Source organism: Scyliorhinus canicula, chromosome 6, assembly GCF_902713615.1.
Source record: "Scyliorhinus canicula chromosome 6, sScyCan1.1, whole genome shotgun sequence".
Classification (NCBI taxonomy): domain Eukaryota; kingdom Metazoa; phylum Chordata; class Chondrichthyes; order Carcharhiniformes; family Scyliorhinidae; genus Scyliorhinus; species Scyliorhinus canicula.
In genome coordinates, this window is record NC_052151.1 from 15,438,626 (window position 1) to 15,455,297 (window position 16,672).

At 44.2% G+C, this 16,672-nt stretch overlaps 1 protein-coding gene across 1 annotated transcript in view; it reads left to right on the top strand.

Moving 5' to 3' along the window:
• The window catches only part of LOC119967000 (serine/threonine-protein kinase MRCK alpha-like), a 386,584-nt gene that overhangs the window by 177,032 nt on the left and 192,880 nt on the right, over positions 1–16,672 (top strand). Inside the window, exons 10-11 of the mRNA XM_038798987.1 lie at positions 8,698–8,831; positions 11,727–11,969. Of these exons, the coding sequence (XP_038654915.1) occupies positions 8,698–8,831; positions 11,727–11,969 (377 nt within the window). The remainder of the gene's footprint in view (positions 1–8,697; positions 8,832–11,726; positions 11,970–16,672) is intronic.

Consider the following 16,672-nt stretch of genomic DNA (forward strand, 5'->3'; position numbering starts at 1 on the left):
GGAGCGGACCTGTTAGATCGTAAACTAATCGCCGTCTGGGTGGTTCCCGATTTCAGCGTTACCCGCGATCTAACCAGCCACTTGTTTTCGCGCCTGGCACGATGAGGCTGGTAGATCTTGCCCCCTGACATTTACTCTTGTTCTTAATTCCCCCTGTTCTGAATCCTTCCATAGGTTTCCCATCCCTCTGTCATATTAGTTTAAACCCTCCCCAACCAACTGCTCTAGCACCCAAGGACCCGGTTCTGTGAGTTTGTACAGCTCCCACTCCCCAGGACCAGTCCCAATGCCCCAGGAATCTGAAACCCCCTTCCCCAGACACTATCTCTTCAGCCACATATTCATCCGATAGATCCTGGAATCTGCTTTTAGGACCTCATCCCTTTTTTTAAACCTATGTCATTTGTACTGATGTGTACACCACCACTGGCTGTTCGCCCTCCCCCTCCAGAATGTTCTGTAACCGCTCCGAGACATCCTTGACCCTAGCACCAGGAGGCAACATACTAATCTGGAGTCTCGTTTGCGGCCACAGAAACGCCTGTCTATTCCCCTTACAATTGAATCCCCTATAACTATTACATTCCCACACTTTTTACTCCCCTCTGCAGCAGAACCAACTGTGGTGTAACAAATTTGGCTGCTTTCCCCTGAGAGGCCATTCCCCTCAACAGTATCCAAAGCGGTATATCTGTTTTACAGGGGAATGGCCACAAGAGAGTCCTAAACTGCCTGCCTAGATCTTTTGCTCTGTCTGGTGGTCACCCATTCCCTTCTTCCTTGTGGAGTCTGACCTGCGGTGTGACCACATCTCAATACGTGCTGTCCACGATTCCCTGCACCTTGCGGATGCTCCACCGTGTCCACAGCCACAAGGATTTTTTGAGTGTCCTATTTGAAGGATTTATAGCTTATTGGTTCTCGGCTGTGCAGTGTCCCAGAATCAATAACAACGTCTCTTCAGCAGATTAAAAAGCCTGTAGAGTGGACAACACTGAGAGACAGCAATTGTTCTACTTTCTCACTCATGATAGACCTACATATTCCACCTTTGAGAGATTTTTCTCTTGCACATTTGAAGAGGAGCCAAAGTTGCAGTATCATAGGAAATGTGTCAGGGCACCCTGCAATGTGACACCACGCAGAGAACCTCCGGTTTAGTTCTCAGTTTACACTAAGTTATGAAAGCATTTAAATTGCTACAGTTGGCCTCAATACCTATGGATTCTGGAAGGAGCGAAGGTTTTAAGAAAAAGCGCAGCAGAGTTCCTTGCCGAAAGAGTGCGTGGGCATGTACAGAGAATCGAGCTTTGATGTGATGCCCTACCTTTTTGAATACTTGTCGAAGCTGTTGTGTGAAGAATGGTGATTTGAGTAGTGCTGGAATGCCTGCCAATGCTGGGCACCCTGAGACTACAGTAACTCTGCTGATACACCCAAGCAACAGTCACTATCATCAGTGAAGGAAGGGGACAGTCTAGACTAATGCAAAAGCTGCAGCAGTTTTTTAATTATTAGAATAACAAGTTTAATGTGAATTAAATTATTCCCAGGGGGGCTTTCAATACTTGATTACTCTTCCTTTACAAACTTTCAGTGGATCTTGTGAGAGACCATTTACAAATCTGACCCCAAATAATGGGATTGGGAAATTGTAGCTGAAAATCCCAGGTGTACAAAAGCCAAGAGTCTCATCTCCAATGATTGTTGATTTTGCTTTAGTTAGGACAATGAGTCTGGTCAGCTTCCTCCTTGTGTAGCAACCGCACAATTAGAAAAGTTACTTGGCAATGCCAAACCGAAGGCCAACATCAGTACTGTGCATGTCGCATTGCAGACAGAGCTTGTAATCTGGAGTCTTCGGATCATGACACATTGTTGGCCGTATTTGCTGGTGAGGCTTTATCAAGGTGTTTAAAGTTATCTCATGGTACCTATGACCCGTGTGTGCTTGTTGAGAGAGTTTTTTTCTATAGCTATCTCATGCTATCTATGACCTGTGTGTGCTTATAGAGAGTGTTTTTTTCTATATCTATTTCATGCTATCTATGACCTTTGTGTGCTTATAGAGAGTGTTTTTTTCTATAGCTATCTCATGGTATCTCTGACCTGTGTGTGCTTGAAGAGAAAGTGTAGAGAAACTGACTCAGTTAGCTAGTATTGTCATTACTCGCCTCAAGGAAATACAATTGGGGGGAAAAACGCAAGAGCATTCATGGCTCAGACAAAAAGAATTTCAGTCAAATTCTTGGTACAGGGATTGTCACACAGATTGTTGTCTACCCCAATCAAATTTCTCAGCACTGTTTAGCACAGGGGTTGTTTAGCACAGGGCTAAATCGCTGGCTTTGAAGGCAGGCCAGCAGCACGGTTCGATTCCCGTAACAGCCTCCCCGAACAGGCGCCGTAATGTGGCGACTAGGGGCTTTTCACAGTAGCTTCATTTGAAGCCTACTTGTGACAATAAGCAATTTTCATTTCATTTCATTTCTTCCCTACATTTGGCCTATATGTGCCAAATCTTGAATCAAGCAGCTATAAAATTCAATCAATTTCATGTTGCAGAAGGATATTGGAATCAACTCTGGATTTCTGTGTCCTTTGCACACCCAAATGCTAGAGTAATTCACCAACACAATAAATTTCAGTTCCACATTGTATCAGCAATAAGTTTCTTTCAACTTTTCTCTTTCACCTTCGCCCTACTTCTCTTTAGCCTGCTTTCCATTAAACTCCCAAATCTCCGAGAGAACAGAGCGGAGTCCTTCAGAATGAGAAGATCCAGAATGAACTGTGAAAAATCTGACTGTAATCACAGCCTCTGACCTTTGTCCCCTGCATTTTCAGTTTGAGCAGTTTGGAAGGCACTTGTGCAAAAGAGGGAGACTGCAGAGGTGGGAGCGGTGAGGGAATCATTCAATCTGCGGCACTGCATTACACTGACATTAGGCATGGGGAGACAGGTACTTGTAACAAATCGATGTAAGAGGAAGGGACATTAATATCGAAGGGGTTCAATGCTTTTGGTGAATTCTGAGTGAAATCTCCTGCTTTTAAAAAAACTTATTGGCTCAGTTTGTCAGGAATTTCATTCTTAAATCCTATGGGGAATTTGATAAAACATAATATTTTGTGTATTTAGAACACCATGTGTTTTCAATTTTAGGAGAGGGTGGTCAGGGTTCTAACTCTGCTTTGAGTGTTCAAGTGGTTCTTCCATAACTGAATAGCAGACATTAATTTTATCAAATATGGGGAGATCGGTATCTACTTATCCATTCATTTACTTGTATGGACTATTAAACAAGCCTGAAAATATTTTAACTGCATTCAGAGAGTGAAATTGACTTGTTCAGTCATGCAAAACAGGCCCGTTGTCCATCGGCATTCTATATTACTCCATCCACTATTGACTTTTCCATTAAAGACTTAAACAATTGAGAAACAATTGCCAAGCTTTGCCAACGTTTATGAACTTATTTTTGGATCATGTAGAGTTAATGTGACAAAATATTCCCTATTGAAATCTTAACTGCACCAAAGGATATAGGAATAAATTAAAAGAAGCTGCATGGCGGCACAATGGTTAGCACTGCTGCCTCACAGCGCCAGGGACCCGGGTTCAATTCCGGCCTTGGGTGACTGTCTGTGTGGAGTTAGCGCTTTCTCCCCAAGTCTGCGTGGGTTTCCTCCGGGAGCTCCGGTTTCCTCCCACAGTCCAAAGATGTGCAGGTTAGATTGATTGGCCATAGTGTCCAAAAGGATAGGTGAGATTACGCGGATAGGGTCAGGGAGTGGGACTAGGTGGAGTGCTCTTTCAGAGGGTTGGTGCAAGCTTGATGGGCTGAATGGCTTCCTTCTGCACTGTCGTGGTTCTAAGAGTTGTCAGTTTCTTTTGTTGAACTTTACTTTAGCTATTGGCCTTAAGTTTTATAAACTAGGAGAAATCCAACATAAGGACATTTAACATGCATATTTCTGCTGTTCTTTTTGGAATTGTGAGCTGTTTTTGTACCCAGGCTTCAATAGAGCCCTAATGAATTGTCGAGGGAAGGCAGCAAGAATGACTCAGTTATGGAAGAACTGAGAGAATTGGATTTGTTCATTGAAGGGTAGATTAACCCAGTGCTTGAGAAATTTGATTGGGGTAGACAACAATCCGTGTACCAAGATAATAAGTAGGGACAGCACTGGAAAGAGGCTCACGCTCCTACCCTATCCCTATAACCCAGTGGGCAATTTAGCATGGCCAATCCACCTAACCTGCACATCTTTGGACTGTGGGAGGAAACCGGAGCACCCGGAGGAAACCCAAGCAGACACGGGGAGAAAATGCAAACTCCTCACAGTCACCCAAGGTTGGAAAAGAACCCGGGTCCTTGGTGCTAACCACTGAATTGGTTCTTCCATAACTGAGTCATCCCTGCTGCCTTCACTTGACAATTCATTCTGCACTGTGGATCTATGATATGGGTCTGGAGTCACATATAGTTCAGACTGATTAGGAAAAGCAGATATACAGACATTAGTGACACAGATAAGTTTTTAGAAGAATCCAATATTTTCATGATCACTATTGAGAAAATCTTTCATTATAACACAGTAAAACAAAAACAGAGAACTAATACAATTCCAAACTTATCCTCCCTTCCAACCCCCCCAACCATAAAGCAAACAAATAGTAACCAGAAACCCTGCCCCCCCCCCCCCCCTCCCCCCCATAAACATTTGACAGTGACCAACTCCCTGAAATAGGAAATGAAAGGCTGTCATTTTGAGTAGAACACTTCTGCAGACCCTTCATGAAGTACCTGAAACCTTTAAGTGCAAAAAAACATCATAAGGCCAGTCAATCAGTATGAAGCACTGAGCGGAACCAGAGTCCTCCACCTAAGTAAAACTCACATCCGGGCTACAAACATGGTGAAGGCGACAGCATCCGTCTTCACCTCAGTTTGCAGCTCTATCAAGTCCGAGACCCCAAAACGGCCACCAACGGGCAAGACTCTAGTTCAGTCTCAAGAATCTCTGATATGGTGTTGACGAGCGGGACCCAATAGCTTGCAAGTTTAGGGCATGACCAGAACGTGTGTATATGATTCGTCAGTCCCCGAAAACAATCCTCCCCACCCGTTTAAAAAAAACACTCATCCGTGCCCTGGTCACTTGTGCCCTATGCACCACCTTAATCTGAATCAAGCTCAGCCAAGCACATGAGGAGGTGGAGTTGACCCTGTGTAGAGCCTCACTCCACACCCCCCTATCAAAAACTGACCCAGCTCCCCCTTCCACTTCCTTCAACCAACGGAGCTTGCTCCACTGACAAAATCCAACCATAAATATCCGATGTCTTCCCCTCCCTCCCCACTCAGCCAGCGAAAGGACCTTCCCCAACAGAGAGGGTGCGGGTACCAAGGAGAACGAAGGAATCTTCTTGCACAAAAAGTCACAAACCTGATAAATCTTAAATAGGTCCATCCACCCCCGAATGGAATAATAGGGTGGGATTCTCCCTTACCTGGCGCTGCGGGCGGTCCCGGCAGGACGGAGTGGCGTGAACCACTCCGGCGTCGGCCCGCCTCAAAGGTGCGGAATCCTCTGCACCTTCAGGGGCTAGGCCGGCGCCGGAGTGGTTTGCGCCCCGCCGGCTGGTGTGGAAGGCCTTTGGCGCCACGTCAGCCTGGGCCAAAGGGACTCCTACGAATCCGTGGGTTCTTGTCTGGCCAGGTAAAGAAAGGTATTATTTTATTCACCTTCACAAAAAATGATTTGGAAAGGAAAACAGGAAGACACTGAAACAAAAATAAGAACTTCGGAAGGACATTCATTTTTACCGACTGGACCCTGCCCACCAAGGACAGAGGGAGGTTGTCCCACTTCTTCAAGTCCTCCTTAACCCCATTCCGTAGGCCAGTAAAATTGAGCCAATGAAGTGCAGCCCAGTTGTGGGCCTTTTGGATTCCCAGATAACAAAGATAGATCTGACCAAGTGAAAAGACAACGTCCCCAAATCGGCACCCCTTCCCGGGGAATTCACCGGAAAGTATACGCTTTTGTCCAGATTCAACTTATATCTTGAGAAGGAGCCAAAATAGCTTCATTATCTCCTCTACGTTGGAGTGAGAATCATATAACAGCAGATCATCTGCATACAAAAACACCTTATGCTCCCTCCCTCTCTCCATTCCCCTGCAACCCATTGATGACCTCGGAGGTTCAATTGCCAGGGCAAACAATAGGGCAGACAGTGGACAACTTTGGCTCGTACCTCTATTCAGTTGGAAGTATTCCTGGCTCTGGGCATTCGCATGAACACTCGCAGGGGTGCTCCGTATAAAAGACGATCCAAGATGTACATCTAGGCCCAAACCCAAACTTTCCTGGGATCTCAAACAGATACTCCGATTCTACCCGATCAAACACCTTTTCAGCATCCATTAAAATAATCACCTCTGTCTCAGGCACTTGATAGGGGGACAAAATAATATGAAGTAGTTGCTGTATGTTGGCCAAAAGCTTTCTGTCCTTAACAAACCCAGTTTGTTCTTCCGCTATCACCCCCGGAAGGCAGGGCTCCAAGCACATCGCCAAAACTTTTGCCAACATCTTAGCACCTGCATTCAATAACAAAATAGGCCGATAAAACCCACACTCTCAGATCCTTATCCTTCTTCAAAATCAAGGAGATGTGTTTGCGCCAGTATAAGCAGCATCCCCGGGATATGGAATCAGTAAATATATCTAACAATAGGATCAGATGACCCACATATTTCTTGTAAAATTCAGTCAGGAATCTGTCCAAACCTGAAGCTTTCCCCGACTGTATTAATCCCATACATTTCCAAGCTTAACAGCACTCCAACTCCGCTCTTCTCTCTCGTTCTACAACTGGGATAGACAAGCCATCCAAAAATTCCATCATAGATAACCTATCCTCTGGGGGCTCCGACTTATAAAGTCTGACCGTGGCCCAGGATGGAGACCAAGCTGCTGCTCGAGTCCTTTACCTGCTCTCCCATGTGGTAGCCTGCCGCCTCGGCTTGTACGCTAACAGGCGACTGGCCTTCTCATATTCATAAAATGCCTCCCTCGATCATCGCAGCTGGTGCATCGCTTTGCCTGTTGAAAGCAGCCCAAACTCCATCTGTAATTTCTTCCTACTCGCCAACAACTCTGGTGTCGGGGCAAGCGAGTACTCGCGATCCACCTCAAGGATGGAATCCACCAACCATTTCCTCTCCACCTTTCACTCTTCTCTGTGTGTGCCTCATAGGAGATTATCTCCCCCTAATAATCACCTTCCGGACTTCCCACATCGTGGAACGCAGGATATCACTCAAATAAAATCAATGTACTGCCCAATGGTGGAGGATAGCCTCTCACAGAATTCCTTGTCCGCCAACAACGCCGTATCCAGCCTCCACAAGGGGTGTTGTGCGGGGCCCGGACCCAACACCAAATGTGGAGCATGATACTAAATAACTATTGCTGAATACCCCACTCTCACCACTCCAGGAAGGCGAGACCTATGCACCACAAAAAAGTTAATCCGAGAGTAGACCTGATGCACCCAAGAGAGAAAGGAAAAGCCCTTCTGGCTTGGATGTAAGAATCGTCATGGGCCTGCTCCCTCCCATCCGTCCCATAAAGTCTAATGCCTGACGGATTCAAGGACTGAGGGCTTGATCTGTCCAGTCGAGGGTCCCCGCCCAGAATCAGCCGGTGCAAGTCCAGATCAGGAACAGAAGCCAGCAACTTCATAGAATTTACAGTACAGAAGGAGGCTATACGGCCCATCGAGTCTACACTGGCCCCTGGAAAGAGTACCCTACCCAGGCCCACATCTCCACCTATCCCCATAACCCAGTAACCCCACCCAAAACTAAGGGCAATTGTGGACACTAAGGGCAATTTAGCACGGCCAATCCACCTAACCTGCACATCTTTGGACTGTGGGAGGAAACTAGAGCACCCGGAGGAAACCCACGCAGACACAGGGAGAACGTGCAGACTCCACACACAGTGACCCAAGCCGGGATCGAACCTGGGACCCTGGAGCTGTGAAGCAATTGTGCTAGCCACTGTGTGACCGTGCTGCCCCCAACTTGTTGATGAAAGCTGTAAAATCCCAGTTCAGTGCACTCAAATTAACTAGAACCACCGGGGTACCTATCAACGGCCGCTAACAATCACATACCTCCCGTTTGGATCCACCAAAACTATAGCCGCCAAAAAAGATAATCTCTTATTCACCAAAATCGCAGGCAACTGGGCCATACTTTTAAATCCTAAATGAAATATTTGCCCCACTCAGCCCTTCTGTAACCTTGTCTGATCCTTAATCTGCAAATGGGTCTCCTTCAAAAACACCACATCAGTACTCAAATTCTTGACATGTGCAAACGCCCTATATATTTTTACTGGGTAGTTCAATTCCCTTACGTATCTTTTTACTGGTCAGTTCAACTCCCTTACATCTGAACACGGGGCTGTATCAACCCTCCCCCCCTCCAAGTCAGACATTCCCACCATGTGGAGCAGTTCAGCAATTACTGAAAGAAAGCCAACACCAGGCCCACCCAAGACGGCCGCCAAATCCCCCATCAGAACTGAACAAAAAAGCTATGGCAGCTAACTGATTTGACTGTAAAAGATAGCATGAGGTGAAGTTACCAATTTTCTCGCTACTTGTTCCAGATTATGTTCAGTTGGAGCAGCAACTCGCAGAAGCGAGTCTCATCAGAAGTAATTTTGAAGATGGCTGCAGACAAATTAAATCACTTGAGAAGCAAATCAAATTGGCGAAGCAGGAGAATGACGATCTTCAAAAGGTAATTGCATATTCGAGTTCTATAGCTTCTGTGATTTGACAGCTTGAGTGTGATCGGATGGTGGCTGCATTTTTGTGAAATATGGTCTATCTGTTACTTGCAAGTATTTGATAAAATGTATGCAGGGCCTACTATTTCCTTTGTTGATGATATCAAGCCTGTTGCTTTCTATGTGTGCTCGCAACAAAGATTGAGGGGGTATGTGATAGAGATGTATCGGATTATGAGGGGCATAGATAGTGTGGAGAGGAAGGCACTTTTTTCTCCCGGATCTCTAGCATTGTGAGGCAGCATTGCTAACCACTGCGCCATCCAGCAGAGAACTATGAGGAAAGATTGAATAGGCTGAGGTTGTTTAATTTGTAGAAAGAAGTTCTGGCGTGTTTATCCATAGATCTCTGAAGGTGGAAAGGTGGTTAATAGGGTGGTGAAAAAGGCACATATAATAATAATAATCTTTATTAGTGTCACAAGTAGGCTTACATTAACACTGCAATGAAGTTACTGTGAAAATCCCCATCTCGAACACTTTTCTAGGGAGAATTCATTGAACATAGAACAGTACAGCACAGAACAGGCCCTTCGGCCCTCGATGTTGTGCCGAGCCATGATCACCCTACTCAAACCCACGTATCCACCCTATACCTGTAACCCAACAACCCCCCACCCCTTAACCTTACTTTTTAGGACACTACGGGCAATTTAGCATGGCCAATCCACCTAACCCGCACATCTTTGGACTGTGGGAGGAAACCGGAGCACCCGGAGGAAACCCACGCACACACGGGGAGGATGTGCAGACTCCACACAGACAGTGACCCAGCTGGGAACCGAACCTGGGACCCTGGAGCTGTGAAGCATTTATGCTAACCACCATGCTACCGTGCTGCATGCTACCATGCTCCAATTCACCGAACAAGCCTTTATCAATCAAGGCATAAATTACAAAAGCAGGGAGGTCATGTTGAAGTTGTACAGAACTCTAGTGAGGCCACAGCTGGAGTACTGTGTCCGGTTCTGGTCGCCACATTATAGGAAGGATGTGATTGCACTGGAGGGAGTGCAGAGGAGATTCACCAGGATGTTGCCTGACTTGTAGCATGTAAAGGTTGGATAGGCGTGGGTCATTTTTGTTGGAGCAAAGAAGACTGAGCGCCAGCCTGATTGAGGTGTACAGGATTAGGAGGGGCATGGACAGGGTGGATAGGGAGTAGCTGTTCCCCTTAGTTGAAGTGTCAGTTACGTGGGGACACAATTTCAAGGTGAGGGACAGGAAGTTTGGGGAGGATGTGAGGAAAAACCTCTATACCCAGAGGGTGGTGACGGACTGGAATGCACTGCTTGGGAGGGTGGTAGAGGCGGGTTGCCTCACATCCTATAAAAACTATCTGGATGAGCACTTGACACATCTTAATATTCAAGGTTATGGACCAAATGCTAACGAATGGTATTAGGTAGATTGGTCAGGTGTTTTTTTACGTGTCGGTGCAGACTCGATGGGCCAAACGGCCTCTCCTGCGCTGTGTGATTCTGTGATCAATGCAAACCTTTTTAATATTGTGAAGGATGACCAGCAGCTTCATCTCACAAGTCTTGGGTCAATCCAAAAAAATTCTGTCAGAAGGTGAGCTGCAAAATTGTACGCCATACACGCAGCTCCTACCTGTGAAATATTCTGTGACACTATTGTAGGAAGGAACTCTGTGCTTGTATGTGGAACTGTGAATGCAGCTTTTCTCAATAACTTGGTGAATCAAGGTTGCTACAGCATCTATTAGTGTATGAAAGTCGACTTGTTGGTGTGCAAGGACTATTTTTCAAAGTCTGTGTTCGAAGCACAGGTCATATCTGTGAAGTATCTTTTTATGTTAGTTATCCTTTCTGTTCTGCCAAGTAGTTCAGGAAGCAGCTAATTGATGCATAGGTGGCAGTTGATGAAATCTTTGGGATTTCTTCCATTACTTTGCCGAGGTTGGGAATAGACCGAACAAGTGGTATTTGGCCAGGTTCAATTTGCCCCGTTGTTTGTGATTTGGACATAATGACCAATCTCAGTGTTATTGGTTAGAAACGTGATTCATAGTTTCACTGGAATAACTTTGCTGGAGTAGGCTTCATTCTGATGTATAATTCTTCAACACTACAGCTGGGGTGTTGTCAGAGTCTGAACCCGCATGTATATCTCAGCAGAAAGATTCACCCACTAAATCAGACTTAATTTCGATTCATTTTTCATATTGAATGTTGTTTAAGCGGAGAGATAATGGACACTGGCTTGGAAAAGTGATGTCAAAGATTGATGTGCCCGGTACCACTGCCTTTGCAGTTGATGTACACTAAAGAATTATGCTTTTCAATTTTTTACCTTCTAACCAACCGTGGATTAGAAATGGAAACAGAAAATGTTGGAAACACACAACCGTTCAGGCAGCATCTATGAGTGAAATAGGCAAAATTCCTATGTCAAAAGCACAACAGTGCGGTTTCTGGAGGTATGAAATAAAAACAAAAAGCACAGCAGGCTAGGCAGCATTAGTTGAGATATTCAGGTTGATGATTAACTGTGTTACAATTTTATGGAAGCATTAACAAAAAGAAAAGTTGATTGCTGCTAAAATAATCCAGTTAATGTGAGGGCCATGATACAAATGTAAATAGGATTGGGGAATGGTTAGATGTAATGAAATTGTAAACACGTTTGTGTGGAATGGATTTACATTTCCAAGACAGTAGGCTCACGGTGGGTCTTAGCAGAGTGAATCTGTTCATTCTGCTCTTGCAGACTGTTGGGACATTATTAACTCTTGTCCATGTGCTGTTGTTCTCCTTTGTGCAATTTGTTTCTTAAATGGCCCATTAATCTTTAAATGTCTTTAATCTGTGTCCTTGGTGCAGGAAGTGCTCGAGTCCAGCGAAAGATTAAAATTGCAAACCAAAGAACTTAAAGATGCCCATAGTCAGCGTAAACTCGCCATGCAGGAGTTCTCTGAGATGAACGAAAAAGTCACGGACCTGCGTTCCCAAAAGCAGAAGTTTTCCCGACAGCTCCGGGACAAAGAGGAAGAGATGGAAGTGATGGTGCAGAAAGCTGAGAGTTTGCGGCAGGATGTACGGAGAATGGAGCGCTCCAAAAAAGAGGTGGGTTTGATTTTCTGTTTTCGATTGGGATTGCGGGCTTTTCCATATGTTGCCTTTCACTCTAGTCCCACTAAACTATTCTTCAGGAACCACATGTGACATGTTTTTTATTTGAATACTGGAAGACGGGAGCGTAAAGGAACAAAGGGTTTTATGTGGGATTACAGCACTGAGAGCTGTTGTCGGTGTAAAATCAGTAATTTTCTCCCATGGGTTTGTGCTGGAGTACCAACGTTGTTCAGTACCTCGACCAAGTGGTTATTATTCACCGTGATTCTCAACAGTGAGTATTGGCCGATATTTTGCCTGGCGTTGGGCTTGACAACAAAACTCAGTGTCATTCTCAATAGGTATGCCCACTTTCTCGCATGAAGCACCAGTTAACCGTCTGGGGTAGAGACTGTGGCTAATTCTGGACTTTTTCTTCCCTGACTCCGGAATTCTTGCACCTCCTTGGTCAGCTAAGTGAATCAGCAGCATAAGAAGGTGAAAGATTTCCTCCATTCACCAAATGATGCGTTCAGCCACTGGATCATCAAAATGTGTTCATCAAATTTTACTTCTCCTTCATGGATATCTATAGAGACAAATTACATTGATGGGATAGTATCCTCTGCACCTAAATATTGCATAACAGTGTTATGGGCCAGGATTTAGAGAACCCCAAAGTGTATCATGGAGTTCAGCTGACCCACAACTTTTAATAGATTGTGGTATGGGGAGCACACGGCCCACTCTACAGATGTGGTACAGCAGAAATGGAAAAGTTTTTTTTGAAGCAAAACAATGTTTATTCTATGAACTCAAGTTAAACTTTTTAAAACATACAGTGGACATCTTAGCAACCATTAATTCAAATACAACCCCCAAAGAATACAACACTGCGTAATCCTTAAGCTGTCCTTTTAACATCCATAAGACTTAAAAACAAAAGAAGCACATCAGGTTAAAGTCACTACTGAGAGCACGTATTAGTTTTAAATCACCAAAGGATTGATTCACAGTTTTTAGATACAGAGAGAGAGACTAATACACCTTCTGGCTGTGACTGCAGCTATCCAGTTCTGAAAATGAAACTAAAACACACCCTGCAGGAAAAAGCCTAAAACAAAAGTAAAAAGCTGACAGATAGCCCAGCTCCAACCACACTCTGACATCACTGAAATATACCCATTTCTTAAAGGTACATTTCTTAAACACCCATTTCTTAAAGGTACTCTCACATGACAATAGCTATTGTAAAACAAAATCTTTCACAATTATAATTATTGATTTTATCATCTTGTTTGATTTTGCTTTCTCATCATCTCCCCATTCTGTCACATTGTTTGGTTGGGAGGTTGGTGATTAGAACTGTTTAAAGCTCATCCTTGAATAGTACAGAGCATGTCGAAATTGCATTGGGACCCATCACCCTGCTGAAGAATTTCCAGACTGAGAAATCACAATTGGCTTATCAAGTCAAGCAGTAGAGTTTGGTTGTTCACAATGGGCTGAATACAGACTACTCAACCAGCCCTCGATTTGAAAACTCTAAAATAAAATATCTACTGTTAGAAGTGATCCCATGATTGGATAGCACTTACTGAATAATCCTGAATGGGCTAATAGCTACACTAGCAATGATTTAAACGAAACAGTTGAGCTTATAAACTGACTTTTTTACACTTGGGATCATAGGAACAGGAGTAGACCTTTCAGCCCGTCGAGCCTGCTCCACCATTCCGTATGATCATGGTTGATTGGGCACTTCAATGTCTTTTAAATACACGATCCCCATAACCTTTTATGTTATTGTTAATCAGAAATCCATCAATCTCTACCTTAAACATACTCAATGACTGTGTTTCCACAGCACCCTAGGGTAGAGAATTCCTAAGATTCACAACCCTCTGTGTAAATTTATCCTCTTTGTCCTAAGTGGCATTTCCCTTATTTTGCAATTGTATCCCCTGGCTCTAGACTGTCCACCCAAGGGAAACATCTTACCAGCATCAACCCTGTCTATTCCTTTAAGTATTTTGTAAGTTTCCATGAGATCATGAGTTGGCTGGACGACTGGTTTGTGATGCAGAGTGGCGCCAACAGAGTGGGTTTGTTTCCTGTACCGGCTGAGGTTATTCTTCTCAACCCTGCCCCTCGTCTGAAGTGTGGTGACCCTTGGGTTAAATCACCACCAGTTCTCTTTCTCAAAGGGGAGTTTCAGCCTGTGGTTCTCTGGGACTGTGACAACATTTCATTTTCATTTTTGCTCACTTGTCTGTCTAAATCCTCCTGTAGCCGTTTTACATCTTTCCCAAACACACATTCATTCCTAGCTTTGTCTCATCCGCGAACTTGAAAAAATTACATTTGGTCCCCACATCCAAATCATTGATATATATTATAAACTGCCTGGGTACATTGTACTGGTCATTGTGGTACCCCACTAGCCACAGCCTGCAATGTGAGAATTGCCCATTTATTACTACTCTCTGTTTTCAGCCTGTCAGCCTATCATGAATCCATGCCAGTATGTTACCTCCTATACCATGTGCTTTTATTAATAAACCTCCTGTGAGGGGTCTTTATCAAAAAGCCTTTTAAAATCTAAATATATTGCGTCCATTAACTCTGCTTTCTCAATTTGTTTGTAACAACCTCAAAAAAACTCCCAAGTTGTTAGACAAACAATTTCCCATTTGTCAATCATGCTGACTCTGCCCAATCAGATCATGATTGTTGAAGTGTTTATTTATCGCATTCTTTATAAAAAGATTCTTGCAGTTTCCTTGCTACAGATGTAAGGCTATTAATTAGATTTGTAGTTCACCTGTTTTTTTCTTGGATTGGATTTGTTTATTGTCACGTGTACTGAGCTACAGTGAAAAGTATTTTTCTGCGAGCAGCTCAAACAGATCATTTAGTACATGAAAAGAAAATACATAATAGGGCAACACAAGGTACACAATGTAAATACATAGACACCAGCATCGGGTGAAGCATACAGGGTGTAGTATTACTCAGGTCAGTCCATAAGAGGATCATTTAGGAGTCTGGTAACAGTGGGGAAGAAGCTGTTTTTGAGTCTGTGCGTGTGTGTTCTCAGACTTGTGTATCTCCTGCCCGATGGAAGAAGTTGGAAGAGTGAGTAAGCCGGATGGGAGGGGTCTTTGATTATGCTGCCCACTTTCCCAAGGCAGCGGGAGGTGTAGATGGAGTCAATGGATGGGAGACAGGTTTGTGTGATGGACTGGGCTATGTTCACGACTCTCTGAAGTTTCTTGCGATCTTGAGTCAAGCAGTTGCCATACCAGGCTGTGAAGCAGCCAGATAGGATGCTTTCTCTGGTGCATCTGTAAAAGTTGGTAAGAGTCAGTGTGGACATGCCCTCCCTCCCTTCTTGAATAGTGAGGTGACTTTTGCCACCTTCCAACCTTCAGGAACCATTCCAGAATCTATAGAATTTTGGAAGATGAGCAATGCATCCATCATCTCTATAGTAACCTCTTTCAACATTCTGTGATGCATAGTATCAGGAGGATCCAGGGACCTATCAACTTTCAGTCCTGTTAACTTCTCCAAAACAACCTTCTTTCTTCTACCACTTTCCTTCAACTCCACATTCTCCTTAGTGTCTTGAATCTCTACATCTGGGAGATTTCCTGTATCTTCCCTGGTGAAAACAAACACTATGTAATCATTTAGCTTCGCTGCTGTTTCTTTGTTCCCCATGATGAATTCTCCTGACTTCCTGTAATGGACCCGTCTTTCTCTCAGCCAAACGTTTCCTTATTGAAACTTTTGTGGTCTGTTTTTATGTTTTTTGCTAGATTGCATTCATATTCTCTTCTCCCTTTATTAGTTTCTTGGCCTTCCTTTGCTGTATTCTTAAAAACCTCACAACCCTCAGGTTTGCTATTATTTCTGCAATTTTATTAGCCTTTTCTTTTAATCTTATACAATCCTTAACTTCCTTTGTCAGCCATGGTCGATTGGTATTTTTGGGGCTTTAGTACCTTGAAGGAATTTACAGATGCTGTAAATTATGTACTTTGAAGACTATTTATTGCCTTTTTAAACATTTCTTTGGCAACATGTCTCTATTTTCAGAAATATGCAATAATTGGTAAGGTAAGATTCTAGGTACAGTTCTGGTTGCTGTTAGTGGGGAGGGTACAGCCGAGATTTACAGAGATATTGCCAAAATTGAAGCATTTTAGCTACGAGGAAAGAGTGGTTAAGCTCGGTTTGTTTTCTTTGGAACAGAGGAGTCGGAAGGAGAGATTTAATTAAGATGTAAAAAAAATTGTGAAGGGCCTGGATTGAATGGATCGGAAGGGCCCATTTCCAATGACATTCCGTTTCTCTATGTCAAACTTAACCAACACTTTGGGGAGCACGGTAGCATGGTGGTTAGCATCAATGCTTCACAGCTCCAGGGTCCCAGGTTCGATTCCCGGCTGGGTCACTGTCTGTGCGGAGTCTGCACCTCCTCCCCGTGTGTGCGTGGGTTTCCTCCGGGTGCTCCGGTTTCCTCCCACAGTCCAAAGGTGTGCGGGTTAGGTGGATTGGCCAGGCTAAATTGCCCTTAGTGTCCTAAAAAAAATAATGTTAATGGGGGTTTTTGGGTTACTGGTATAGGGTGGATACGTGGGCTTGAGTAGGGTGATCATTGCTCGGCACAACATTGAGGGCCGAAGGGCCTGTTCTGTGCTGTACTG